This window comes from Diceros bicornis, chromosome 14 (assembly GCF_020826845.1).
Source record: "Diceros bicornis minor isolate mBicDic1 chromosome 14, mDicBic1.mat.cur, whole genome shotgun sequence".
NCBI classification, from domain to species: Eukaryota; Metazoa; Chordata; class Mammalia; order Perissodactyla; family Rhinocerotidae; genus Diceros; species Diceros bicornis.
Genome location: NC_080753.1, coordinates 32,787,881 through 32,814,032, shown reverse-complemented (window position 1 = coordinate 32,814,032; position 26,152 = coordinate 32,787,881). Strand labels below are relative to the sequence as shown.

General features: G+C 54.3%; 1 protein-coding gene across 2 annotated transcripts in view; it reads right to left on the bottom strand.

Moving 5' to 3' along the window:
* The window catches only part of TNXB (tenascin XB), a 61,319-nt gene that overhangs the window by 9,834 nt on the left and 25,333 nt on the right, over positions 1 to 26,152 (bottom strand). For both annotated transcript variants that reach the window (XM_058554705.1, XM_058554706.1), the window contains 18 exons: positions 25,298 to 25,591; positions 23,184 to 23,474; positions 22,531 to 22,836; positions 20,538 to 20,894; positions 17,049 to 17,357; positions 15,426 to 15,725; positions 13,837 to 14,124; positions 13,225 to 13,533; positions 12,353 to 12,667; positions 11,902 to 12,225; positions 11,191 to 11,514; positions 9,163 to 9,459; positions 7,454 to 7,786; positions 6,744 to 7,064; positions 6,008 to 6,358; positions 3,650 to 4,030; positions 2,910 to 3,260; positions 1,036 to 1,359 (listed from right to left, as the gene is read on the bottom strand). In XM_058554705.1, coding sequence (XP_058410688.1) covers positions 1,036 to 1,359; positions 2,910 to 3,260; positions 3,650 to 4,030; positions 6,008 to 6,358; positions 6,744 to 7,064; positions 7,454 to 7,786; positions 9,163 to 9,459; positions 11,191 to 11,514; positions 11,902 to 12,225; positions 12,353 to 12,667; positions 13,225 to 13,533; positions 13,837 to 14,124; positions 15,426 to 15,725; positions 17,049 to 17,357; positions 20,538 to 20,894; positions 22,531 to 22,836; positions 23,184 to 23,474; positions 25,298 to 25,591 — 5,775 coding nt within the window. The remainder of the gene's footprint in view (positions 1 to 1,035; positions 1,360 to 2,909; positions 3,261 to 3,649; positions 4,031 to 6,007; positions 6,359 to 6,743; positions 7,065 to 7,453; positions 7,787 to 9,162; positions 9,460 to 11,190; positions 11,515 to 11,901; positions 12,226 to 12,352; positions 12,668 to 13,224; positions 13,534 to 13,836; positions 14,125 to 15,425; positions 15,726 to 17,048; positions 17,358 to 20,537; positions 20,895 to 22,530; positions 22,837 to 23,183; positions 23,475 to 25,297; positions 25,592 to 26,152) is intronic.

Below are 26,152 nucleotides of genomic sequence, written 5' to 3'. Positions count from 1 at the left end.
GAGTTCCACTCCATGTGTGTTGTCCCATAATACCACCTCTGGTTTAGAAGGTTCCTCTGAGCATTTTCAGAAACCACTTTAGATTTCACAGTTGAGGGCAGAGATCAGACCACACGAGCTCATCTCTGCAACTGGGTCCTTTTCGGACCTTGTACTAGTTCTCCTGCTACCTGACGGTGGAGACGACCCATCTCGGCCCCAGGGACGGGCTTGTTAGGCATGTGTGGAGTCGTCTGCTTTGTTTTCTGTTCTGTGGGGTTTTATTCTGCCTTATAGTTGAATTACAAAATCCTCATGTCCATCTGTCTGTTGTGTTGGAACTGGGTCTTAAGCATCTAGGAGGTGACAGGTACAACAGAGCTACTTCACAAAGGGACAGCAGCCCTGTTAGGGAGTAATTCACAAAGGGAAAGCACCTGTTACGTTGCACATCTGACTAATATTAACTCTGGAAGTAACAGTATCCATGTCAGCAGGATTCAGTGTTGATTTAGCATGAATGGGTATCAATTTGGGGGCTGGGAAACACATACAATTTTACCCACTGAAATCAATGAGAATTATGAGAATTCCCCCCAGGGGGTTTCAGGAAATAATATTCTTCTTCAGAAAGGGAAGCCTGTAGTTACTGAACATCGTGTTAGAGTCGAGCCACACTCAGGCCCACCCTACAAGACAGGTGTGGTTATTCCTTCTTTACAGACGAGGAAAGGGAGGCACAGAGAGGCTGAGTGACTCTCTCAAGGTCACACGGCACAAATGGGCTGAGGCTAGGGTCAGCCCCAGGTCTGCCTGAGTCTGTGTTAGTTCTCTGGTGGCCTGTCTCTTCAAAGACCCCAAAAGCCCACACGTAAAGGGTAAGACAGCTGAGGTGACACCAAAGGCTTGGAGTAAAGACATGAGCAGAACCGCTCCCAGGAGCTTGTGGGAGGGGCTCATTTTCAGGGACAGTGGGACAAAAACACCTGAACACTGACAAAGAGAGGGAAACTGAGTCCAGCTCAGGGTAGGGCCCAGTGTCCTACTGCAACTCACCAGTTAAACCAACGGTGGAGACGGGGCCCACACGCTGGCCTCCGTGGAAGCCGTACAGGTTCATCTTGTACTTCTGGTCTGGCTCCAGGCCTGTGATGGTGACTCCATCCTCGTGCCCTGGCACCCGCACCACCTTGGGCTGCCCGTCCCCGTTCTTGTACTGGATCAGGAAGTGGTCAAAGCGGCCCTCGGGGACTGTCCAGGAGAGGCCCAGGGAGTCGGGGGTGGCGTCTGTCACTGTCAGCTCCCCCAGGCGCCGCTTGATGGGAGGCTTGGGGGCCACGGTGGGTGGGGCTTCGGTGGTCATAGCTTCATAGTCTGGAGCTGGACAGAAACATTTGGGGACAGCTGTGGTCTCCTCAGTGCAGCAGATAAAGAGATTTTACAAAAATAAAGAGCAGAATGTGCTGTCCACAGTGGCTCTAACTCATCTATTCTCTCTGGTCCCTTTAATGTCAGCATTCCTATCGCCTCAACCTCATCCATCCCTGCTGTCCCCTACAACCTGCCAACAGCACCGTGACCTCTCCCTTTATCTCTAGCAGCCACTTCTCCTCTGAACCCAGGCCCATGTGGCCACTGTCCCCTGGGTCTCCCTCTGCTGGGGTCTTGTTGGCATCTCACTCCCTTTGGCTCATGTGTTTGCTCCCAACTGCTAAGAATCCCCGTTCCCCGACCAGAAACTTGGGAGTTCTCCGGGACCTTTTCCTGTCCCCATCTGCCATGGGACTCAGAGTGTCCAACTCTGTCTCCTAAGTTCCCTCTGAATGTCCTCACTGCCTACACCTGCAGCCCCACCATCCTGGTTGGGCCACCCTCACCTCTTACCTGCATTACTACCTCCCTGCATCCCTCTCACATCTGTTCTTCACAGGGCAGCCAGAATGAGCCTTGAAATGCATATCTGATGGTATCAATCTTAGCTTAAAACTGTGCTCAACCCTCTTTTTCCCTGGGAGAAATCCCTGGCTTCCTGAGCTGTCCCTACCTTTCCACCCCCATCAAGACTATCTCCCCAACTCAAAGGATTTCATACAAAATCGTCTCAATTCCTCTCATGTGCCATGATGTTCCTAGTTTCCAGGCCTTTGCACCAGCTGTGACGTTGGTCTGACACACTCTTTATCCCATATCTAGCTGTCACCAAGCTAACACTTGCCTGACCTCAGGTCTCAGTTGTCCTCTGGGTACACGTGAGCAGGCTGGCTTAGGCAGTGCTGCTAGTCTCGGCCTGGCCCTGGGGTTCTTGTCATACACACATGGCCCTTTGCCTGATTTGCTGGTCCACGGCCTGTCTCCCCATGACTGTGAGCCCCATTAGGATAAGAACTTGTCTCTCTGCCACACTCAAGGTTTACCCCAGTGAACTCCCACAGTGCTTGGCTCAGGGCACCCACATCTTTGTTGACCCATTGGAGTCATAAGTCTGGTAATTCTTGAACCATGAGGTTTGGGGGTCTTTCAGTGAAGACACTGCATTGAGCACCTTCCGTCTTCCTTCACAGCCTCCAGTCAACTACATAGAGGCTGAGCCTCTGTGAGGAATCAGGGAAGCAAGTACAAATCTCTCTAACAAATTCTAAGAAAAATATCCAATTCTTTTGTTGTGAGGAATTTTGCTACTCAAAGTGTAGTCCTTGGACCAGCAGCATCAGCATCATAGAGGATCTCGTTAGAAATGTTAGAAATGCAGAATCTCTGGTCCCAGCCGAAAGCTGCTGAATCTGAATCTGCCCTTTAACAAGATCCCCAGGCCATGTGATGTGCAAAAGACATGTTGTCGAGAATACTTATGTTTCCATGAAGATGGTAATAAAGGGAAAGTCTTCTAGGGATTGTCTTCCCCACTCTGCCCCGCCCCCGCCCTCACTCACCCGTCACGCCCACGGTGGACACCGGGCCCACGCGCTGCCCCTCATGCAGGCCGTACAGGTTCATCTTGTACTTGCGCCTCGGCTCAAGGCCCCCAATGGTGACCTCGCTCTCCTCACCCCTGACACGCACCACCTGGGGCCGGCCGTCCCTGTCCTTGTACTGGACAGTGAAGAAGTCAAAGTGGCCCTGGGGGACGGTCCAGGACAGGCTCAGTGAGTCTGGGGAGGATCCTGTCACCATCAGCTCCCCCAGGAGGGGCTCCTCGGGGTGCTCTGGGGCCTCCGTGCTGGGTTCTGTGGGGCTGGGGGTCTCCTCCACTTCTGTGGGGCTGGGGGTCTCTTCCTCTGCAGCTGAGAAGAAGAGACAGAGAGAGATTGAGGCAGGGTCCCCAGAGATGTCCTTGGGTCTTCTCCTAAGCCGTAGCTCTGACTGGGGGCCCTGAGGTCAGTCCAGAGGAGCCTAAGGAGGCTGGGTGGTCCTGCTCGGTCCACACCTCACAAACTTGCCCGGAGCCTCTGGGGTCAGTGTGAGGAGCCACGGCAGCCACCAGCACAGCTCAGGGCAGCCCTTCTCTGCCCAGGAGGACCCCTTGATCCTTAGGGAGCTGGGGGTTGGGGGGCACAAAGGGCCCCATGGCTCAGCCTTGAGCAGAGGGCCTCCTACACCCCGCTCACCCATCACCAGAGAGAGGGTGATCCTCCCGCTGGGTCCCACCTTGGGGCTTCCACCGTCCACTCACCCGTCACCCCGATGACAGAGACGGGGCCCACGTGCTGGCCGCCGTGGAAGCCATACAGGTTCATCTTGTACTTGCGCCCCGGCTCCAGACCCCCAATGGTGACCTCGCTCTCCTCACCCCTGACACGCACCCCCTGGGGCTGCCCATCCCTGTCCTTGTACTGGACAGTGAAGAAGTCGAAGTGGCCCTGGGGGATGGTCCAGGACAGGCTCAGCAAGTCTGGGGAGGATCTTGTCACCGTCAGCTCCCCAAAAAGGGGTTCCTTGGGGGGCTCCGGTGCCTCTGTGCTGGGTTCCATGGGGCTGGGGGTCTCCTCCACCTCAGTGGGGCTGGGGGTCTCCTCCACTTCTGTGGGGCTGGGGGTGTCCTCCTCCTCGGGGGCTGAGAGAAGAGATGGGGATACAGATTTAGACATCGACTTGCCTTGCTGGTGACGTCAATAGAGAGAACAAAGTGCATCCAGCCAATATACCCCTAGGGCTCACATAGCCTTTGGATCAGCCATTCGGTAACTGACTGACGGCGAGGGCTGAGACAGCCTCCCAGCCGCCATCAGGTCCTGGCTGGCAGGCACCACAAAGCTTCAGAAGGCAATTTGGAGCCAAAATAATGCTCATTTCCTTTGACCCAATAATCCCATTTCTGGGCAGCTATCCTAAGAAAATTATTAAAAAGCAGGAAAAAGTTGTGTCATGGGAGTTCATCATGGGATTATTCATGACAGCAGAATGTGTCAGGGATCCAAAGGACCCGGAGAAGATGGTTAATTTTGTTATGACACTTTCACTGTGAAGCATCAACCAACCGTTAAAATGATGATTGATGCAGATTGTACAGCCACACAATAAATGCTCACGATGTAACTTGCGTACACAAAAAGTAAGAGCCAAGAATTACATGAACACTCTGCAGCTTTAAAACACGCACGGTATGGAAAATGCAGAAAAAGAGGATGTATTATGCACATTGTTATTAATGACAATTATCAGGTCAAAAGGTGGTCTGATGAGAGATTTTTTTCCTGTTTTTCAAACTTTCCATCCTGTTGCTATATTTTTTTCACCAGAAAAATGTAGGCTTAGAAACAAATCTTCAACAATAAAAATTAATAATCCAGTTGGGGATGTGGAATGGGAACAAGGATCCCTTCTACTGCCCTCTTACTGTGTATATGCTTGTGATTTGCCAAGCTGGAGAGTAAAAAGAACTGAACAGTGGATGAGAATTAACAGCTACCTTCAGGGTGTGAAATACACTAATGTCCATTTTCTAATGATTGCCCTCTCCCCCTCTTCCCGTGAACACGTAGAAATAAGGCCCATCCCCCAGGAGTCAGGAAGGCTGAGTGAAAACGGTTCCTCTGTCCGAAGTGTCTTCACGACAGGAGAGTAAACCTCACAAAGCCACTCACTTGCTGTCACAGAGGCAGTGACCCGCCCTCTGAAACATTGACCCTCAAGGGGTTGGGTCCACGTCCAGAGGAGCCCTTGTGTAACACTCACACAGGCATAAGATTCTGGCTGACGAGGACTTAGAAAAGGCAGCCTAACTGCGTTTTTGGAATTTAATACACCTTGTGATGTTTTTCCCAATTTTTTAGAGACCAGAAATTGAAACTTTTTCATAATTAGAAATGAAATAAGTTGCAAGAGTGATGGGGGGAAAAGACAAGGAGTACAAGGGAGGAGAAGATATTATATTAAAAAAACTGTTTCCTGATTATAAAAGAAACGCTTGTCATTTAAGAGAATTTGGACACCATAGAATACAACAGAAAAAAAAAGTGCTGGAACATTCTATTCTGTCCCACAAACCATGCACCCATGGGATGTGTTTCCTTCCAGTTTTCTTCCCATGCATGTTATTTTCAGGTGGTTGTGATTAGCATCCTTATAAAACTTACAGGCTCTTTTTTCAATGTAATATTATGAAGTAACTGTCTTATGTTAAAACATTTCAATGATGGCATAATAGCTTAGAGATGTTGCCTAATTATTTAATATCTCAGTGTAGTTAGAGGTTGGGTTGTTTCTTTTTTGTATGTCTGTAGTTATAACAAAGAATGCTGTGATTAAGATGGAAAGAGAAGCAAATTCTGGTAAAGTCAGGCTTGGCTGTGCCTGAGACACGGCACCCTCAGAGGTGGCCAGTGGCCGACCATCACAAGGAGGCTCCAAGTGTGGATGATGAGGCTGCAGGCTGGCAAAGGCCAAATCACTGGGCTTGGGTCCTGGAGGGAGAGCATGAAAGGGGAGACAGGCATGGATCCTCAGGGGCTGGCGAAAAAGCAGAACAGTCAACAGGGTCACACAAGAGGAAAACGTGGTTCTCCTTGGACACCCTTGAGCTCTCACTCACCGGTCATGCCCACGGTGGACATGGGGCCCACGCGCTGCCCCTCACGCAGTCCATACAGGTTCATTTTGTACTTGCGCCCCGGCTCCAGGCCCCCAATGGTGACCTGATTCTCCTCACCCACAACACGCACCACCTGGGGCTGCCCGTCCCTGTCCTTGTACTGGACAGTGAAGAAGTCAAAGTGGCCCTGGGGGACGGTCCAGGACAGGCTCAGCGAGTCTGGGGAGGATCCTGTCACCGTCAGCTCCCCAAGAAGTGGCTCCTCGGGGGGTTCCGGGGCCTCTGTGCTGGGTTCCGTGGGGCTAGGGGTCTCCTCCACTTCTGTGGGGCTGGGGGTTTCTTCCTCTGTAGCTGAGAAGGAAAGACACAGAGAGGGTGAGGCAGTGTCCCCAGAAGATGTCCTTGGATCTTCTCCCAAGCCGTGGCTCTGCCTGGGGGCCCTGAGGTCACTTCAGAGGGGCCTAAGGAGGCTGGGTGGTGCTGCTTGGTCCACACCTCACAAACATGCCCCTCTGGGGTCAGCTGTGAGGAACCGGGGCAGCCACCAGCACAGCTGAGGACGGCCCTTCTCTGCCCAGGAGGACCCATTTGTCCTCGGGAACCCAGGGGTCAGAGAGGGGCAGAAAGGGCCTCATGGCTCAGCCTCGAGCCGAGGGCCTCCTGCACCTCACCCATCATCAGAGAGAGGGTGATCCTCCCTCTGGGTCCCACCCTGGGGCTTCCACCGTCCACTTACCTGTCACTCCGATGACAGAGACGGGGCCCACGCGCTGGCCGCCGTGGAAGCCATACAGGTTCATCTTGTACTTGCGCCCCGGCTCCAGGTCCCCAACGGTAACCTCGCTGTCCTCACCCTTGACACGCACCACCTGGGGCCGCCCGTCCCTGTCCTTGTACTGGACAGTGAAGAAGTCAAAGTGGCCCTGGGGGATGGTCCAGGACAGGCTCAGCGAGTCTGGGGAGGATCCTGTCACCGTCAGCTCCCCAAGAAGGGGCTCCTCGGGGGGCTCCGCCTCTGTGCGGGGTTCCGTTGGGTTGGGGGTCTCTTCCTCTGCAGCTGAGAAGAAGAGACATACAGAGGGTGAGGCAGGGTCCCCAGAGATGTCCTTGGGTCTTCTCCCAAGCTGTAGCCCTGCCTGGGGGCCCTGAGGTCACTTCAGAGGAGCCTAAGGAGGCTGGGTGGTCCTGCTCTGTCTACACCTCACAAACATGCCCAGAGCCTCTGTGGTCAGCTGTGGGGACCAGTGCAGCCACCAGCACAGCTCAGGGCGGCCCTTCTCTGCCCAGGAGGATCCACTGGTCCTCAGGGAGCTGGGGGTTGGGGGGCAGAAAGGGCCCCATGGCTCAGCCTCGAGCAGAGGGCCTCCTGTATCCCACTCACCCATGACCAGAGAGAGGGTGATCCTCCCGCTGGGTCCCACCCTGGGGATTCCACTGTCCACTCACGCGTCACCCCGATGACAGAGATGGGGCCCACGCGCTGGCCGCCGTAGAAGCCGTACAGGTTCATCTTGTACTTCTGGTCTGGGTCCAGGCCTGTGATGGTGACCCCATCCTCGCGCCCTGGCACCCGCACCGCCTTGGGCTGCCCATCCCCGTTCTTGTACTGGATCAGGAAGTGGTTAAAGTGGCCCTCGGGGACTGTCCAGGAGAGGCCCAGGGAGTCGGGGGTGGCGTCTGTCACTGCCAGCTCCCCAAGGCGGGGCTTGATGGGAGGCTCAGAGGTCGTGATGGGTGGGTCTGTTGGAGCTGGGGTCATTTCCTGGTCTGTTTCTGGGGCTGGATCAGGAGACAAACAGAATGTGTAGACATGCCTTGTGGGTTCCCTTCTAGCAGGGGATTCTGGGATTTCTGCCAGACACACCAGGGCCCTGCAGCCTGGATGCCAGTGCCCCACGGTTGAGACATCATCTCCCCACTGTGAATGCTTAGCTACCAGGGGACAGAGCACACTGTGGGACATCGTGATGGTAGGGTGGGACCCCCATGACACTCAATGGCGCAGGCACTAAACCCTTGGGGCTTCAGACTGAATTTGTGTAGTGGGCCAGAAGCAAGGCTTTATAACACCACCGAGCATAACAGATGAGTCACATCAGGGAGTCCGTCCACTCAGGTTCGGGAGTTCCACTCCATGTGTGTTGTCCCATAATACCACCTCTGGTTTAGAAGGTTCCTCTGAGCATTTTCAGAAACCACTTTAGATTTCACAGTTGAGGGCAGAGATCAGACCACACGAGCTCATCTCTGCAACTGGGTCCTTTTCGGACCTTGTACTAGTTCTCCTGCTACCTGACGGTGGAGACGACCCATCTCGGCCCCAGGGACGGGCTTGTTAGGCATGTGTGGAGTCGTCTGCTTTGTTTTCTGTTCTGTGGGGTTTTATTCTGCCTTATAGTTGAATTACAAAATCCTCATGTCCATCTGTCTGTTGTGTTGGAACTGGGTCTTAAGCATCTAGGAGGTGACAGGTACAACAGAGCTACTTCACAAAGGGACAGCAGCCCTGTTAGGGAGTAATTCACAAAGGGAAAGCACCTGTTACGTTGCACATCTGACTAATATTAACTCTGGAAGTAACAGTATCCATGTCAGCAGGATTCAGTGTTGATTTAGCATGAATGGGTATCAATTTGGGGGCTGGGAAACACATACAATTTTACCCACTGAAATCAATGAGAATTATGAGAATTCCCCCCAGGGGGTTTCAGGAAATAATTTTCTTCTTCAGAAAGGGAAGCCTGTAGTTACTGAACATCGTGTTAGAGTCGAGCCACACTCAGGCCCACCCTACAAGACAGGTGTGGTTATTCCTTCTTTACAGACGAGGAAAGGGAGGCACAGAGAGGCTGAGTGACTCTCAAGGTCACACGGCACAAATGGGCTGAGGCTAGGGTCAGCCCCAGGTCTGCCTGAGTCTGTGTTAGTTCTCTGGTGGCCTGTCTCTTCAAAGACCCCAAAAGCCCACACGTAAAGGGTAAGACAGCTGAGGTGACACCAAAGGCTTGGAGTAAAGACATGAGCAGAACCGCTCCCAGGAGCTTGTGGGAGGGGCTCATTTTCAGGGACAGTGGGACAAAAACACCTGAACACTGACAAAGAGAGGGAAACTGAGTCCAGCTCAGGGTAGGGCCCAGTGTCCTACTGCAACTCACCAGTTAAACCAACGGTGGAGACGGGGCCCACACGCTGGCCTCCGTGGAAGCCGTACAGGTTCATCTTGTACTTCTGGTCTGGCTCCAGGCCTGTGACGGTGACTCCATCCTCGTGCCCTGGCACCCGCACCACCTTGGGCTGCCCGTCCCCGTTCTTGTACTGGATCAGGAAGTGGTCAAAGCGGCCCTCGGGGACTGTCCAGGAGAGGCCCAGGGAGTCGGGGGTGGCGTCTGTCACTGTCAGCTCCCCCAGGCGCGGCTTCAAAAGGGTGCTGGCAGGGGTCTCTTCTTTGGGAGCTGGGAAGAGATGCAAACAGAATCTCTCCTATTGCTGGAAGGCGTTGTTGTGGCCCCGCTCTCCGGGATTCAGGCCAGAAGGTGGATTGGCTCTCTGGGCTTAATCTAAGATCCATTTCTGTTTATAGTCATCAAAGTCTTTTTGTGGCCTCCTTATGGTCTGTCAAACGTGCCAGGCAGCCTCCTACCTCAGGGCCTTTGCACTAACAGTTCCCTCTGTCTGAATGTTCTTTCCTCAGATGTCTGCATGGCTCATGTCCACATTTCAAGTCTTTGTTCAAATGTCACCTTCTCTTTGGGAACTGCCCTGACCTCCCTATTTAAGATTCTAAATCTTCCAATTGCATCCTATCCTTATTTTGACCCAATTCCAGCAACAAAAAGGCAAAACAATTATAAGACAATTAGGAAACAGCAGCACTACCTGCACACCTGATGGTATTAAGGGATGATTGTTCATATTTAAAGGTACAAACATCGTATTGTGGTTACTTTAAAATAGTCTCTTTAAAAAGAGTAATATACTTACACGTTGTGATGAAGTATAGAGTGTCTTGATGAGTTTTAAAATATCACAGTGGGGACCAGCCCGGTGGCTTAGCGGTTAAGTGCGCGCGCTCCGCTACTGGCAGCCCGGGTTCAGATCCCGGGTGCGCACCGATGCACCGCTTCTCTGGCCATGCTGAGGCCGCGTCCCACATACAGCAACTAGAAGGATGTGCAACTATGACATACAACTATCTATTGGGGCTTTGGGGAAGAAAAAAACGAGGAGGATTGGCAATAGATGTTAGCTCAGAGCCTGTCTTCCTCAGCAAAAAGAGGAGGATTAGCACGGATGTTAGCTCAGAGCTGATCTCCCTCACAAAAAAAAAAAAAAAAAATCACAGGGGTATAGCCATACAGTGGAATAGTATTTGGCTATAAAGGAATGAAGTACTACTGCACGCTACAACATGAATGAACCTCAAAAACATGCTCGGTGAGAGAAGTCAGACACAAATGATATAATACCATCTGTATGATATGTCCAGAAAAGGCAAATCTACAAAGATAGGAAATAGAATAGTGGTGGCCTGGAACTGGGTGTGGGAAAGGGTCTGGACAGCAGGTTTCTTCTTGGGGTGATGGAAAAGTTCTAAAAGTAGATAGTGGTGATAGTTGCACAACTCTGTAAATTTACTAAAAAGTTATATACTTAAAACAGGTAAATTTTATGATATGTACATTATACCTCAATAAAGCTGTTAATAAAGAAAACACTGCAGTGGGGGAGGGCAGGGAGGAGTGGCTATGGATGAGTCAGACTGGCCCGGGGTCGATATTCGGTTGAAGCAAGGTGATGGATACATGGGAGCTCATTATACAATTCTTTATATAATAACTATTTGTTGAATGAGTGAATTAATATTTCATGGCATTTGTCCCAACCTCAAAAAAGACCTGTTTCCAAAGTTCCCAGGCAAAGCAGAGAGCCATAGATGGGTCAGTGCATTACTGTCTTGGAGGCCTCAGTCCCCCAGGGCCTCTCTCAGACAGGCCTGGCACTTCCCTGGGACTCGCTCTTCCTGCCCCCAGATCACACTTGTCCTGAAGTGTTAATGGACAATGGGTGGGTTAGAGGTTTGGGGGTTTTAGGATGCTGCGTCTCCAGTAGAGGAGACTCTGGAGGCTCCACTAATGAGACCTTTCTTGATACCCAACCCCGAGGGCCCTTTAGCAGTCACTCACCCGTCACGCCCACGGTGGATACAGGGCCCACGCGCTGCCCCTCATGCAGGCCGTACAGGTTCATCTTGTACTTGCGCCCCGGCTCCAGGCCCGCAATGGTGACCTCATTCTCCTCACCCCCAATACGCACCACCCGGGGCCGCCCGTCCCTCTCCTTGTACTGGACAGTGAAGAAGTCAAAGTGGCCCTGGGGGATGGTCCAGGACAGGCTCAGCGAGTCTGGGGAGGATCCTGTCACCGTCAGCTCCCCAAGAAGGGGCTCCGCGGGGGCCTCCGGGGCCTCTGTGCTGGGTTCCGTTGGGCTGGGGGTCTCTTCCTCTGCAGCTGAGAAGGAGAGACACAGAGAGGGTAAGGCAGGGTCCCCAGAGATGTCCTTGGGTCTTCTCCCAAGCCGTGGCCCTGCCTGGGCCCTGAGGTCACTTCAGAGGAGCCTAAGGAGGCTGGGTGGTCCTACTCCATCCACACCTCACAAACATGCCCGGAGCCTCTGTGGTCAGCTGTGGGGACCAGTGCAGCCACCAGCACAGCTCAGGGCGGCCCTTCTCTGCCCAGGAGGATCCATTGGTGCTCGGGGAGCTGGGGGTTGGGGGGCAGAAAAGGCCCCATGGCTCAGCCTCAAGCAGAAGGCCTCCTGTACCCCACTCACCCATCAGCAGCGAGAGGGTGATCCTCCCGCTGGGTCCCACCCTGGGGCTTCCACTGTCCACTCACCCGTCACCCCGATGACAGAGACAGGGCCCACACGCTGGCCGCTGTGGAAGCCATACAGGTTCATCTTGTACTTCTGGTCTGGTTCTAGGCCTGTGATGGTGACCCAGTCCTCATGCCCTGGCACCCGCACCGCCTTTGGCTGCCCGTCTCCGTTCTTGTACTGGATCAGGAAGTGGTCAAAGTGGCCCTCGGGGACTGTCCAGGAGAGGCCCAGGGAGTCGGGGGTGGCGTCTGTCACTGCCAGCTCCCCCAGGCGTGGCTTGATGGGAGGCTCGGGAGTCATAGTGGGAGGTTCTGAAGGTTCATCCTCCTCTTCCCTTGGGACTGAACAGAGACAGAGAGAGAGAGAAGGACCTGAGAGAGGGGCAGGGTGTCCCTGGGGACTGTGCTCTGCTCCAGGCTCTCACGGCTGTCTGGAAGGAAGCAGAGGGGGCAGATTTCTTTTGCTCACCTGTCAGGGCCTCGATGTGAGCAGGACCCACACGCTGCTGGCCATGGATACCGTACAGGTTCACCAGGTATCTGTGGTCAGATTCCAGGCCAGAGAGGGTGATGTCATTCTGGTTGCCCTCTAAACTGACTACTTGGAGTCGCCCATCCTGGTCTGCGTACTGGACCTCAAAGGAGTCAAATTCTCCCTGAATCACAGTCCAGGAGAGATGCAGGGTGTGCGGCGTGGCCTCCTCCAGGGTCAGCTCCCCAAGGTGGGGCTCAGACACTGGAGGGCTTGGGGCCATGGTCTCAGCTTCAATTTCTTCCCTGGGGGCTGATTCAGAGAGACAGGTAGAGACGGGTGACTGGTTTGTTGCAGCAGCACCAAGACTCTCCAAGAGGAGGGAAGGAGGGAAGGAGGTGAAGGCAAGAGGTCAGTAATAAAAAGGACCAACTACTGATACACAGGGATAAATCTCAAAAGCCTTATGCTAAGTGCAAGAAGCCAAACACAAAAGACCATGTATTGTATGATTCTGTTAAATGAAATGCTTAAAAATGCAAAACTGCAATGATAGAAATAATCAGTGGTTGCCAGAGTCTGGGGTTTGGGGAAATGACCGCAAAGGGCCAGAGGGAAACTTTTCAGATCCATGGAAATGTTTTATATCTCAGTTGTGGTAATGATTTCATGACTTATATGTTTGCCAAAACTCATTGAATTATTCCCTTAATGGGTGAATTTTATCATATGTAACCTATGCCTCCATTAAGCTGAGCCCTTCCCCTAAAAGAAGGGAAATAGGAAGCTCAGAAGTCATGTGGTTCAGTCAGGACAGGACAGCCAGGCGGGAAGGAAGAGCAGCCTGTTCTGGCCGCAGCTGCACTCACCAGTCACAGCAATGGCGGAGACGGGACCCACACGCCTGCTCTGGTGCAGCCCGTAGAGCAGCAGCTTGTACTTGCGGGCGGGGTCCAGGCCTGAGACTCTGACCTCCCTGAGGCTGCCCTCCACGGGCACCACCTGGGGCTGCCCATCCCTGTCCTTGTACTGGACCACAAAGGAGTCAAACTGGCCCTCAGGGACTGTCCAGGAGAGGTCCACGGAGTCTGGTGTCACGCTGGTCACCTGCAGCTCATCCCCCAGACGGGGTTTTGGGGGACGTTTTGTTCCAGCTTCATCCATAGTACTCTGGGTCTCTGAGACAAAGACACAGAGAAGAAATGGCTGAGCTATTTTTAGAAGGCTGAGTGACCTCAAAGGGCTGGACAGAGAGGTCTAGGGACAGGGCTTTGCCATGGCTGAGTCCTGCAGGGCTGGTGCTATGAGCTTGTGCAAGGAGAAGGGGGGGCTGGATCCCAGCCGGGGTGGCCGGGGCCAAATAACAACTGTGATGGCAGCCACCACAAGTGACTACCTGCTGCCCTGGCCTGGCAGGGTGCCCAACACCTTCCCCAAGAGTCTCCAGGGGCAGAGCTGGGCCTTGCAGGGGAAGCCCTCACCTGTGGTGCCATCTGCAGTGAGGGGGCCGTGGCGTCTCTTGCCCAGGAGGCCGTAGAGGAGGAATCTGTACTTGCGGCCGGTGTCCAGAGGGCTGATGGTGATCGCGCGCTCATGGCCTTCCACGGGCACCACCCGGGGCCCATCCCTGTCCTTGAACTGGACCACAAAGGAGTCGAAGTGGCCCTCAGGGACTGTCCAGGAGAGGCGCACTGAGTCTGGGGTGGGGTCTGTCACCCACAGCTCCCCGAGGCGGGGTGGGGCCCCTGGGCTGGCGTCACCTTGGGCAGCTGACAGAGAGAAAAGGACCTTGTGTTTATTTTTTTCCAAAGTGACTCCTCGACTGCCTCCTGCTGAGTTGGAAAAACCCAGAACTGCCCGAATGCTCAGTGCTTCCCCAAAATATTTCCATCAGACTCCCATCCCTGCCACCAACCCCAACTGGCCCCTGCCTCTGCCCACTCCACTAATGCACGGAGAGGTCTTCTGTCCTGAGACACCTCTGGAAAAACAGATTCCCTAGTTTCCTGCTTATCTTATTCCTCTTGCTGTTCAGACTCTTCCCACCTAGAGACTATTTCCTTAATAGGATACAGCTTATCACAGACTTGGTCTGTTTATTTCCTTTTACCAAGGAGCCTACTCTTTGTGATTTGACTGGCCCCTGGGGAAATCTGAGGGTCCTGGGGACATCAGAGGGGGCACAGGATCCCTGATGGGGGCAGACAGCAGGTGAGGAGGCAGGATATTATAATGGAGGAGACCTTCACAGGACCTGGTGGAAAAGTGGGGGCTGCCTATGTGTGTTGGGGGGTAAGCGGAGAAGAAGGGGAGCTCAGACGAGGAGAGGATCTCGTGTCTGCTCAAGGAGCCATCCCGAGGCCTGAGAAGGAGCTGGCCTGCTGCCTTCCTGGACAGCGAGGACACTGACGGCATTGTTATTGTGAGAGTTTTCTGGCAACAGGGAGCCCCCAAGGGCAGGGGAGGGCCTGGACCAAAACCTAGGAAAGGGGCACAGCTGGGTTGGGCCCAACTGGGCCTGGCTGGGCAGCCAGCACTGGGGTCCTCTGGTCCCCATTTTCTGAGGCTCCAGGAGGAGAGCAGAGGAGGAAAGCGGTCCTCTTGGGGAGGCAGATATGGGACCCGATGGGCCTGAGCCAGTAGGGTGAGAAACTGGGTGAGAGTCAGAGGAGAGATGGCAAAACTCGCAGGAGGTGATGGCTACACAGAGCGGAGGACCCGCAAGGCCCAGGGAAGCAGGAAGGGCTCCTGGCTCCCTTCACCCCCTTTCCCAGAACCCCCAACTTCCCATGTTCTACCTTCCAGGAAAGGGTCTGAAGGAGCTTCTCTCATTCAACAGAAGTAGGAATTATGAGAAGAGAGGAAAACTCAGCAGGGGGAGCAGATCCAGAAACTGGCCCCATTTTCCTGGTTCTTATCTGCCTTGGACAAGGGTAAGCACTACGGTTTTCTGAATGAAACAGAAGACGCGGACAAAGCAGAGGCCTTGCAGAAGGGAGTGGAGATCAGGAGTGTGAAGAAGGGCAGAAGGCTGGGGCCTCAGGCTCAGCTTCCCGGGGGTCCCTCTCACCCGTCTTTGCCTCCACAGAGACTGGGCTGCGTCGTTTCCCGTCCTGGATCCCAAAGAGCAGGAACTTGTATTTCCTACTGGGCTCCAGGCCGGGGACGGTGGCCTCGCGCTGGTCTGCGTCCACAGGCACCACCTTGGGCTGCCCGTCCCTGTCCTTGTACTGGACCACGAAGGAGTCGAATTCGCCCTCGGGGACTGTCCACGAGAGGCCCACGGAGTCCGGGGTCACATCCGTCACTGTTAGCTCCCCCAGGCGCGGCTCTTGGGGGGACTCTGTGGCTGGGGCTGTGGGGAGGGGAGCTAGGATCCGGGAAGACAAAGAACACGGTTGAGATCTCTGGCAGAAGAACTCTCCCCTCACCGGGCTCCTGGGCTCCGAGGGCCTCCAGGGGGCCTTGAACTAAGATGGGAAACAGTTACATCTTTAGTTTCTCTGACCTCTAACTGAAACGTAGCATTTCCCTCAGTGATAAATTAGGAAACCAACCATGGTGCTTCTAGCAGTACCTGTCACTTTGTCACCAGTAGGAATCACAGATGTTTTCACATCCTCTTAGAATTATTGCAGAAACTTCAAAATACCGTTTACACTTCTCACTACTTCTAAATGTGGGTAGGTTATTACACATGCCACTAAGTCTTGTTATTTCATGAACTAATAAAGAAGTTCCTGTATTACTAAATCATAAATTTGAATTTAAAAGTATTTTGAGGGGCTGGCCCGGTGGCACAGTGGTTAAGTTTGCATGCTCCCATTTCGGCGGCCCGGGTTCGCAGGTTTGGATCCTGGGTGCGGACCTACGCACTGCTTATCAAGCTATGCTGTGGCAGGCGTCCCACATACAAAGTAGAGGAAGATGGGCATGGATGTTAGCCCAGGGCCAATCGTCCTCAGCAAAGAAAGAGGAGGATTGGTAACAGATGTTAGCTCAGAGCTAATCTTCCTCACCAAAAAAATAAATAAATAAAAGTATTTTGATAATTGTATATCAATATAATTGGTTTCCTTTGTAATTCTATGCATTTTATATTATAGATTTTAAAACATTGCTCTGAGAGCAGTCTATGGGTTTCACTAGACACCGTGGCACAAAAAAGGTGGAAACCTAGGAAGCCACGAGGGGTGGGAAGGAGCCAGGAGCCCAGAGAAAGGGCCACTTCCTGGAGGGAGGAAGACTCAGTAGGCCAGAAGGGAATGCAGCTCAGGCCAGGAGCTGAGGGCCTGTGAGAAGAGATTCAAGGGATGTGTATTGTTTAACCCCAATAAAAAAGGGCAGTAGGGGGAGGTGGCAGCTGTGTCCAAGTCACAGCAGGGTTGTAAAGAGAAGGGGAGGAAACAGCTGTGGACAATCAGAGAGGGAGAGACAGAGAGGGTCTGAGGATGGATTTAGGTCAGATGGAAGGAAGACATTCCTGCCTGGGGGAGGGGGTGGAGTAGAGATGGGGACTTGAGGGCAGGGAAGGTTCCAGCCTGAGTGGGGAGCCAAGGAGTCAAGGTACAGACTAAGATGCCTGTTACCTTGAGAAGGACCTGGGGGGCCACTGAGGCAGGATCTGAGAGAGGGGTTATGGAAGGGCACTCTGGGTAACCAGGGATGGGGACTGCCTCACCCCCTCACTCACCTGTCACAGCTACCACAGAGAGGGGGCCCACACGCTGCCCACCATGTAGCCCGTAGAAGTTCATCTTGTATTTGTGTGCAGGCTCCAGGTTAGGCACTGTGGCCTCGCGCTGGTCTGCAGCCACAGGCACCACCTGGGGCTGCCTGTCCCTGTCCTTGTACTGGACCATGAAGGAGTCGAACTGGCCCTCAGGGACTGTCCATGCGAGGCCCACAGAGTTGGGAGTCACATCCGTCACTGTCAGCTCCCCCAGGCGTGGCTCCAGCGGGGGCTCTGTGGCTGGAGGAGACTCTTCTTCTGGTTGCGCAGCTGAGACAGAGATGGTGGGAGGCTGTTAGGAGAAGCCCCTCTTTACCTTGGTAGTAACTAGGTGGTTGTTTTTGTGGTGCCCACGAGGTGGTTCTATACCGATTGGCAACATCTCTCCGGTTCACAACCCTTCACTAAGTCCCTGCCAGGATCTGGGGCTGTGCTTTGGAGGAGGGGTGTCAGCCATCATGGAGACCCTGGGAAAGCAGCTGAACTTCTATCTGTACATCAATGGCTCCAAGTCCCCCCCCCCGTCCAGACCTCCCCACTAGCCCCCAGACTTGTGTTTGCTCAGCATCTTCCTTGGGTGCCTAATCTATGGCTCAAACTCAACAAGTCCAAAACTGAACCCAGAGGCTCCCCCACAGCGTCCCCACCTCAGCAACACCACAACTTCATTCTCAGAGTCATCCCCGAATCCTCTCTTACACCCCACAACTGGCCTGTGAGTAAGTCCTATTGGCACTACCTTCAGAAGCTGACCCCTCCTCACCCACTCTGCTGCTGCCATCTCCAAGCACCAGCGGCTCTTACTAGATTATACAACAGTCTCCTAAATCACCTCCCTCCTCCACCCTCACTCCCTTCGCTCTGTTCCCTGCTGTTAACAAGTTTGTCAGAGCCTGTTTCCGCAGTGGCTTCCATCTCAGAGCAAAGGCCAAGTCCTTACAATGGCCTCCAAAGTCCCACATGTTCATCTCTCCCATCACCACCATCCCCCATTCCAGAACATTCCTCCTGGTCCACAGATGATCGCAGCATCTTCCCTCTGCCCGGGAAGCTCTTCCCCAGAGGCCTACGTGGCTTGTCCTCTCCCTTCAGGTGTTCCCTCAGCGAGACCCTTTCCCACCCCCTTCCCACCCACTCACCAGCTCACCTACTGGCCTTGCTTTTCTCCCCAGCTCTCATCACCGTCACATACGGCACCACTGATGTATGTGTGCAGTGTGGTACCTGTCTCCCTCTGCTAGAATGTGAGCGCCACAGGCAGTTTTGTTCACTGCTGTGTTCTCAGTACCCAGCCCCCAGTGGGTGCTCTACAAATGCTTGTTAAATTAAGGGGTGGTCTGCACATCTGGGCTGGGACAGGCCAAGCTGGACACCTGCAGGTCCCTGTCGTCCCAGAATGAGCTGAGACTGGGAGGTGCTCCTCATTAGTGACTGAACCTGGAAGGTGGTACCAAGAGGTAAAATGGCAGAGAGGGTGGCTGGGTGGGTGGGGTTCCCAAGAGCTTGTTTCTCTGGCTCCTGTGGCAGGACAAGACTAGGCTCCAGACAGATAATATCTGCTTGAAAAACCGGCTGGTGGTGAGGCCTTAGGAAGACGGAAATGAGTCTGAGCGGGAAGGGCAGGGATGGAGGCGGCTGAAGGGGGCTAGGAGTGACCAGCACGTGTCGAGCAGGTGGTACCAGCCATACTAGGTACCAGGTGCCAGGCCAGGCCTGGTATTCCAGTTCATTTGCCTTCTAGCTCTGTTAATTCCCATAGCATCCATTTCCTGCTTGTTTTTGCCCTCTCTATACCTCTTTCCATGAGGGAGAGAAACTGTCCCTCACCATCAAGCCTTATTATTGGTGGTTTGGCTTAACTGGGGACTGTGAGATTATAACTACCCATGAGTGCGACAGTCTGCATGCTGCGTTTGGGAAAATCCTTTTCCAACTTAGAAACGTTTCTAACTAGCTCCACGCATTCCTTCTCCTGGCAACGGTACAGTGTGCGCTGTGTGCCAGGCGCAGCCCTTGGTCAGCTCAGTGGGCTCAGCTGCCCCATCCCTTTCCTGCTCTGATAATGAACATCATGCTTGTTTCTTTTTTAAAGGACCACTTATCCATTTTTATCCAGGACAATACACGTTTTAAAATGTCCAGGATCTGTACACAGATATACAGTGATTTCTCCGCAGGAGAGTTTGAGCAGAAAGTTGAAATGAGCAGAGAATGCACCAGGCATGTTACATCCCCACCTCGAACCCTTATGACGGGGGGGTGTCGTCTGCTCCATCTTGAAGATGAGGAAGCTGAGGTTCTAGGAGAGAAGGTAACTTTCTCAAGATCACACAGCCAAGAATGGGGGAAGCCGGGAATGGAACTCGGTGAGATTCCAAAACTCACTTTTCCTCTACCGCACTGCCTCAGTCAGTGCCCGACACAGCCCATCCTTCCCCAGGGACCAGGGACAGGGCCTCAGAGAGCCCAGTGGGACTGCCAGGACAGATGGATGGACAGAGGGTCACCCCAGGAGAAACTCTGGCAGCATGTCTTGGGCCTGGCAGGGGCCTCCCTCCCGCTACTTCAGGCCCGCAGCAGAGTGGCTTTACCCTCTCCCTCCTTTCAGTGAGGCAAAGAAAAGAAATTGGGGGTGGAAGGCTCTGGAAACTAAGCCAACCAAGTTGCTGTAAGGTTGGGCTTTGTGGAAGAGTAGAAATCATGCTCTGGAACCCTATCTGTTTCTCTGCTATTAAGTTGTTAATCTTTCTCCTAGTAGTAAAAGTTGTTTTTGAAAAAGGTTGTTTTGGTCTCAGTAAGCATAGGAGAAAAGAGACGCCCCTCCCCGTGACCAGGCTGGGCAGGTCAGCAGGAGGGGCCCAGAGGCCTGGCTGGGACCTGGGCCCTCCCTGAGGCTCTGGAGAGGAGGTGCCCAGGCTGGGTCCTTTGTGGTGGCCGAGGTGGCCCCGTACCCTACCCAAGAGGGAGTGGAGGGGATGTTCCTCCTTGCTATAAAGTCACTCACTGGATGAGCGGTAAAGAAGTTTCCAGCTGCACTGATGAGAAGGCCATGTCTCATGCTTATTCTGACCATCTAATCAGCCAAATGGGACAGAGCAGACCCCAGAGTAAGGGTAATCACACTAATTATAGCAGCAAGCACTGACAGCATGTTTACTCCACGCCAGGCCCACTCTTAGTGCTTTATGTCTGTTAACTCACTTAATCCTCACAACAGTTTTATGAGGTGGGTGTTATCATCCACATTTTACAGACCAAGAAACAGAGGCACAGAAAGTGTAAAACTTGCTCAAGCTGATTGTAGCCCGGTCCCCAGTGAACTGCTCCTTTTAGGTCTTCCCCAAGCAGGTGAGGCCTCGTGTTTCCACTGCAGCAAAGGAGAACAATCACCAAAGGGAGGCTGAGGGCCACCAGTGGGAGGAAAAGGAACCAGGCCCTGTCTTCACTCACCAGTAATGCCCACTGTGGACACAGGGCCCACGCGCCGCCCCTCCTGCAGCCCATACAGGTTCATCTTGTACTTGCGCCCCGGCTCCAGGCCCCCAACAGTGACCTCGCTCTCTTCGCCCCTGACACGCACTGCCTGGGGCCGCCCGTCCCTGTCTTTGTACTGGACAGTGAAGAAGTCAAAGTGGCCCTGGGGGACGGTCCAGGACAGGCTCAGCGAGTCTGGGGAGGATCCTGTCACCGTCAGCTCCCCCAAGAGGGGCTCCTCAGGGGGCTCCAGGGCCTCTGTGCTGGGTTCCTTGGGGCTGGGGGTCTCCACCTCAGTGGGGCTGGGGGTCTCATCCGCAACATCCTGGGGGGCTGAGGGAAGAGATGGGGATACAAGCTTAAAGAGTAACTTGCTTTTCTGGTGACATTAATCATGACAATAAAGTACATCCAGCAAATATAGTCCTCAAGCCGTAGGCTTCGGGGACGGGGAAGCCTTTATAGTAGCCATTCAGTAACGCATCAATGGATACAGGCTGCTAATCCCCATCATGTACTGCAGGCAGGATTGTACTGGTGGGTTCTGTGGGGGTGGGGTCTCCCCTCATGTCTGAGAAAGCAGCTGAGATGGGAAGAGAGGAAACTCTGAGAAGTTCTTCTATACTGTGCTCACTGACAGTGCAGACCTCAGGAAATGAGGGGGCAGTGAGGCCTCTTCCCACCTATGTTCCTCCCTTTCACCTCCTGCCCCTCCCAGGGCTTTCGAGCTGCTCCCACCCTGCTTAGCAGGACAGGAGATGGATGTGCTCTGGCTAAGGCCTCCCCAGACAGCCTGGCCTCTCCCTCCCCTTTCACCCTCAGGAATGAATCACTAGGGCAGGGCTTCAGACAAGAATGGGAGCAAGATTTGAGGGTAGAGGGCCATGCTCTTCCCTGGCTGGGTCTAGAATCACAGCCCTGAGGGCATCTACCACGTCTGCTGCAGCTAGGTCTCTGCTGAGGCTCCATGGGGTGGGGGGACTGTCCAGCCCTCTATGACCCACTCCCCAGTCCATGGGGGACTAATGAAGGGACAGGTGACTGAGAAGGGAGCAGGCGAGAATGACAACCCAGGCGAGGATGGGGAAGGTAGGGAGGTGAGGAGAAAAAAAGGATCCTGGGAAGTGAGGGTCAGGGAGAAATAGCAGCTCACTCCCAAATAGCAGTTTTGATGAGCCAGGCACTATTCTAAGTGCTGGATCACATTAACTCATTTAATTCTAACAACTCTGTGAAGCAGTTACCATTATTATTCCCATTTGACATATGAGAAAGCTGAGGCACAGAGAGGTTCAGTAACTTGCACAAGGTCCCAGAGGTAGTAAAATCCAGGCAGTTGGCTCCAGAGCCCATGCTCCCAACCACGATGCTACACAACCTCGGAAACGGTACTGGACAGGGGGAGGCTGGGCACACGGAGGAATGTGGGGCAGGGGCGCTGAGAGGGAGTGCTCCGCCCTGCTCCAAGCTGGCTAAGAGTCAGGGGTTAGGGGGCCAGGAGGGGTCTCCTTCATGCCAGAAAGAGGCTGGGAAGCATGGTGCTCCTGTCCCTTGGATCTGCCAGCTCTGAATGGAGCAGCAAAGGCAGGACGGTGTGGGCAGCAGGCGACCAAGCTCAGAAATGACCACGGCTGAGCCAGATCATGGTAGGGGAAGGAGCCCAGCAAAAACCATGGGGAAAGAACACAGGGGCTCAGCACATCTGTGGGGAGGACAGCCCGGGGGTGGGGGATGATTCCAGGTGCTCCGAATGGGGAAAATGGGACCTGTTCTTGGAGATGGAGAAGCAGGGCCGAGAAAGAGGTGAGGGGCTGGTGGCTGGATGAGAAGTCCTGGGATGTGGGGAAGCAGAAGGTGGAGGCTTTGGCAGAATTGGAGCCGAGAAAGAGAAGGTGGAGGGTGGTTCAAAGGAGCCCTGGGCCACGACTGGGGGCAGACAGGGAGGGAGGCCTATGAGGCCCTGACTCACCAGTGGTGGCCACCACAGACACAGGCCCCACACGCTGCCTGCCATGAAGCCCATAGAGGTTCATCTTATACTTCCGGTCGGGCTCCAGGCCGGGGATGGTGACCTCATTCTCATCCCCCTCGACGGGCACTGCCTGGGGCTGCCCCTGCACATCCTTATACTGGACCATGAAGGAGTCGAAGGAACCCTGGGCCACCGTCCAGGACAGGCGTAGGGAGTCTGGGGTCGCGCCGGTCACCGTCAGCTCCCCCAGCAGGGGCTGCTCGGGGGACTCTGGGTGGCGGGGTTCCTCTCTCTTCTCTGAGGCTATAAATAAGAGAATTCAGTCAGGGCTGAACTGGCAGCCCGATATTGGGGCTCGGGGCTTGGACGAGTTATCACACCTGGGGGGGTCATTATTCAATTAGTGTGAGTGCTGAATTCACGAGCAGTCTGGCACAGCCAGGGTATGACACACCTTCTGGGCCTTGGGGAGCAGCTGAATGGGATGGAAGGGGCCCAGCTGTTCAGGGGAGGCTGGCTGCCCCACAGCCTGGGAGCAGGGCCAGGATTTGGAGTCAGCCGTCTTGCTGGGAGGCCCAGCCGTTCCTGGCTGACGGCATGTGTGCAGAAGGCTGGGAGGGGTCACGGAGGATTAGGTGGCTGCCACTCACCAGTGGTGCCATCAGCCATGAGGGGGCCATGCCGCTTCTTGTTGGCAATCCCAAACAGAGTGAATCTGTACTTGTGGTCCGAGTCCAGGGGGGAAACAAGGACCGAGTGCTCGTGCCCTTCCACGGGCACCACCTGGGGCCGTCCATCCCTGTCCCTGTACTGAACCACGAAGGAGTCGAACTGGCCCTCAGGGACAGTCCAGGAGAGGTGCAGCGAGTCTGGCATGGGATCTGTCACCCACAGCTTTCCCAGGCGTGGTGGAGTTGCTGGGGTGCCATCACTCTGAGGCACTAGGAAGAGGGTGTAGAGAGAAGGGAGGATACAGGTCATAGGAGAAGGGGGAGTCCATCTCCCACACGGGGATGCTGTGTGAGGTTGTGCAGGCTGTTCCCACAAACTGAGGGAGCACTGAGGGACTAAAATCCAGCCAGCACTCTGTTTGCCAAGCTGTGTACCCTGGCAAGGGGCTACGCCCAGCTAGAGGAAGGGGTGCCCTCTTCTAAATGGCACAAAAGCACTATATGGACTAGTGTGGCCCAGACTCTATCTGCAGCCTGGGGAGGGGCTTCAGAGAGAAGGGAGCCCAGCCAGCCCTTTGCACATCTCCATAGCCAGGGAAGTCTTCCCGGACAAGCTCTATTGCTTCCAGGCCTAACCACTAGCTGGTTTCTCCTCCAAGAGAGGGAAGCATGATCCTTGAAGCATTTTAATGTGGGAGAGCCTCCCACACCTGTGCTCCGAGCCCACCTCCTCCTCTCCCACCCTGCACCACCAACCCCTCACTCTCCACTGCTGTGCCACAGCATTTACACAAGCTCCTCCATTCAGCTGTATCTCCCTCCAGCCTCCACCCTCCCTCTTTGCTCTCTCTTGCTAGTCCAGATTCCAGAAAGAGATGTCTACACTGGTTGTAGCCATGTCCTCACCTCCATCACCCTCCCAACCCAGCTCCACCCTCCACCGGCAACTCTGACCAGGGTGAGTGGTGACCTTGCCATTGCTAAGGCCTGTGGACACTCTGTAGCCCTGAATCACTCTTACGGAATCTGACACGTCTGACCGCGCCCTGTGTTTTGGCATCCAGGACATACTCTCCCTGGCTTGGCCCCTCTCTCTAAGTCCTCCCTCAGGTTGCCCGGCAGGCTCCTCTTCCTCTGCTCCTGCTCTGAATGTTGGCCATCTCCAGGGTTCCAGCGGCCTTGTCTCTGCTCCCCTGACACTCTCACCAGGCTCCTGCCTATTGGCTCTGATGACACCCACACCCCCTCTTCAGGCCTTCTCTCTGCTCTCCAGACCCATGAGGCAGCAGTACAACCCCATGGCCCCATCACTTTCTGCTGGAGGAACCTCTCCCTCTCCATGCCTCAATTTTCCACATCTATAAAATGGGCATGCCTCACAGGGCTGCTGTAAGGATTAAGTGTGATGATACACTGAGAACATCTTGAACCCATCTGACACTTAACAAATGCTCCAAAGATGTTTATCTAAGTGTCCCTCACGGAGGTGAATAACAAGGCAGCGTTGTTCCTCACCTCCGCTGTTCCTTGCCTCATGGAACTGGACGGTCTGATACAGAAACGTGGGGTTGCCTTGGCCTCACTCTCCTTCACCTCCCACATCCAGCCTCATTGCCACCACCCCAGTCAGCCACCATTTCTTCCCAGCTCTCAACTCACCTCTCCAGCTACCCTCTGTGGCAGCCTCAGTGTTATTTATAAGATACATATCAAATCATGGCACTTTCCCACTTAAAATCCTTCAGAGGCCCCCTAGGGCCCTCAAATGAGGTCCAAGCTCCTCAGTCACACATAAGGCCAATCCCCTTGGTTCCCCAGGTGTCCAGCTCTCTATCCAGACGGGACAGACATTGATTCTCCTACAGGGCCGCACTCACTCCTGCTTCACTCTTCATGGCTCCCTCTGTCTACACTGCCCTCCTCCACCTCTCTGCCTGACCCACCACTATTTTCCCTTCAGGATTCATCTCAGACACCACTGCCTCCAGGAAGCCTTTCCAGATTTCCCAAAGCAGGTTTCCAAAGCATTGGGAAGACCTCCTTCAGGACCATGCAGAGGGCAGGGCAGGGGGTATATGACCACTCTCACTCACGAATCTTGGCTTCAGCCACTAGGGGGCCATGCCTCTTCTTGCCCACCAGCCCATACAGGACAAATTTGTACTTTCGGCCGAGGTCCAGGTTGGTGATGAGGGCGGAGCGCTGGGGCCCCTCCACGGGCACCACCTGGGGCCCGTCCCTGTCTTTGTACTGGATCACAAAGGAGTCGAACTCGCCCTCAGGGACCGTCCAGTGCAGGAGCAGAGAGTTGGAGGTTACGTCGGTTGCTGTCAGCTCGCCCAGGCGTGGTGGGACCAGTGGCTTCCCGGGCTTCTCCCCATCCTTGTCTGGAGTATAGGGGGCAAAAAGCAAAGCAGGTGGACTCAACCATTGCCTTGTCCCAGGTCTCTTTCCCTCTCCTCTGCCCACTGGCTCACTCTATCCTGGACAGCTCCCTCCCTCGAAGCCATTTTCCCACCTCTCAGCCCTCTGTGACCAGCTTTCTGCAGAAGGGGGGCATTTCTCCTTCCAATCTCTGTTCTGGAGTGAGGGCTTTCCCTGTGACAGCTTCCCCACCCTCACAAAGGTCCCAGTCCCTCTCCACACCAAGATCTTTGGGGGAGTTTCAGGTCCCCTGTGGTTCTCCCTGTTTTGAACCTCCCCGTTGCTGCTTTAGAGCAGTCTGAAGGCTCCTCAGTCCACCTGAACTTCTCTTTTTCTTGCCACACTCTCTCCCAGTGGTGAGCTTGACCTAGAGTTGCAGGGAGAGCCGGCTATCCCGGTCCCATAGAGAGGGACCAGGAGGGAATGTGAGATCCAGGCACCCAGGCCCTGTCCTTCACTGGTTCTGCAAACTTCACCCATCTCTGAAGTCCTGATGGCTGTGAAGCTCCCTACTCTAAGGAACC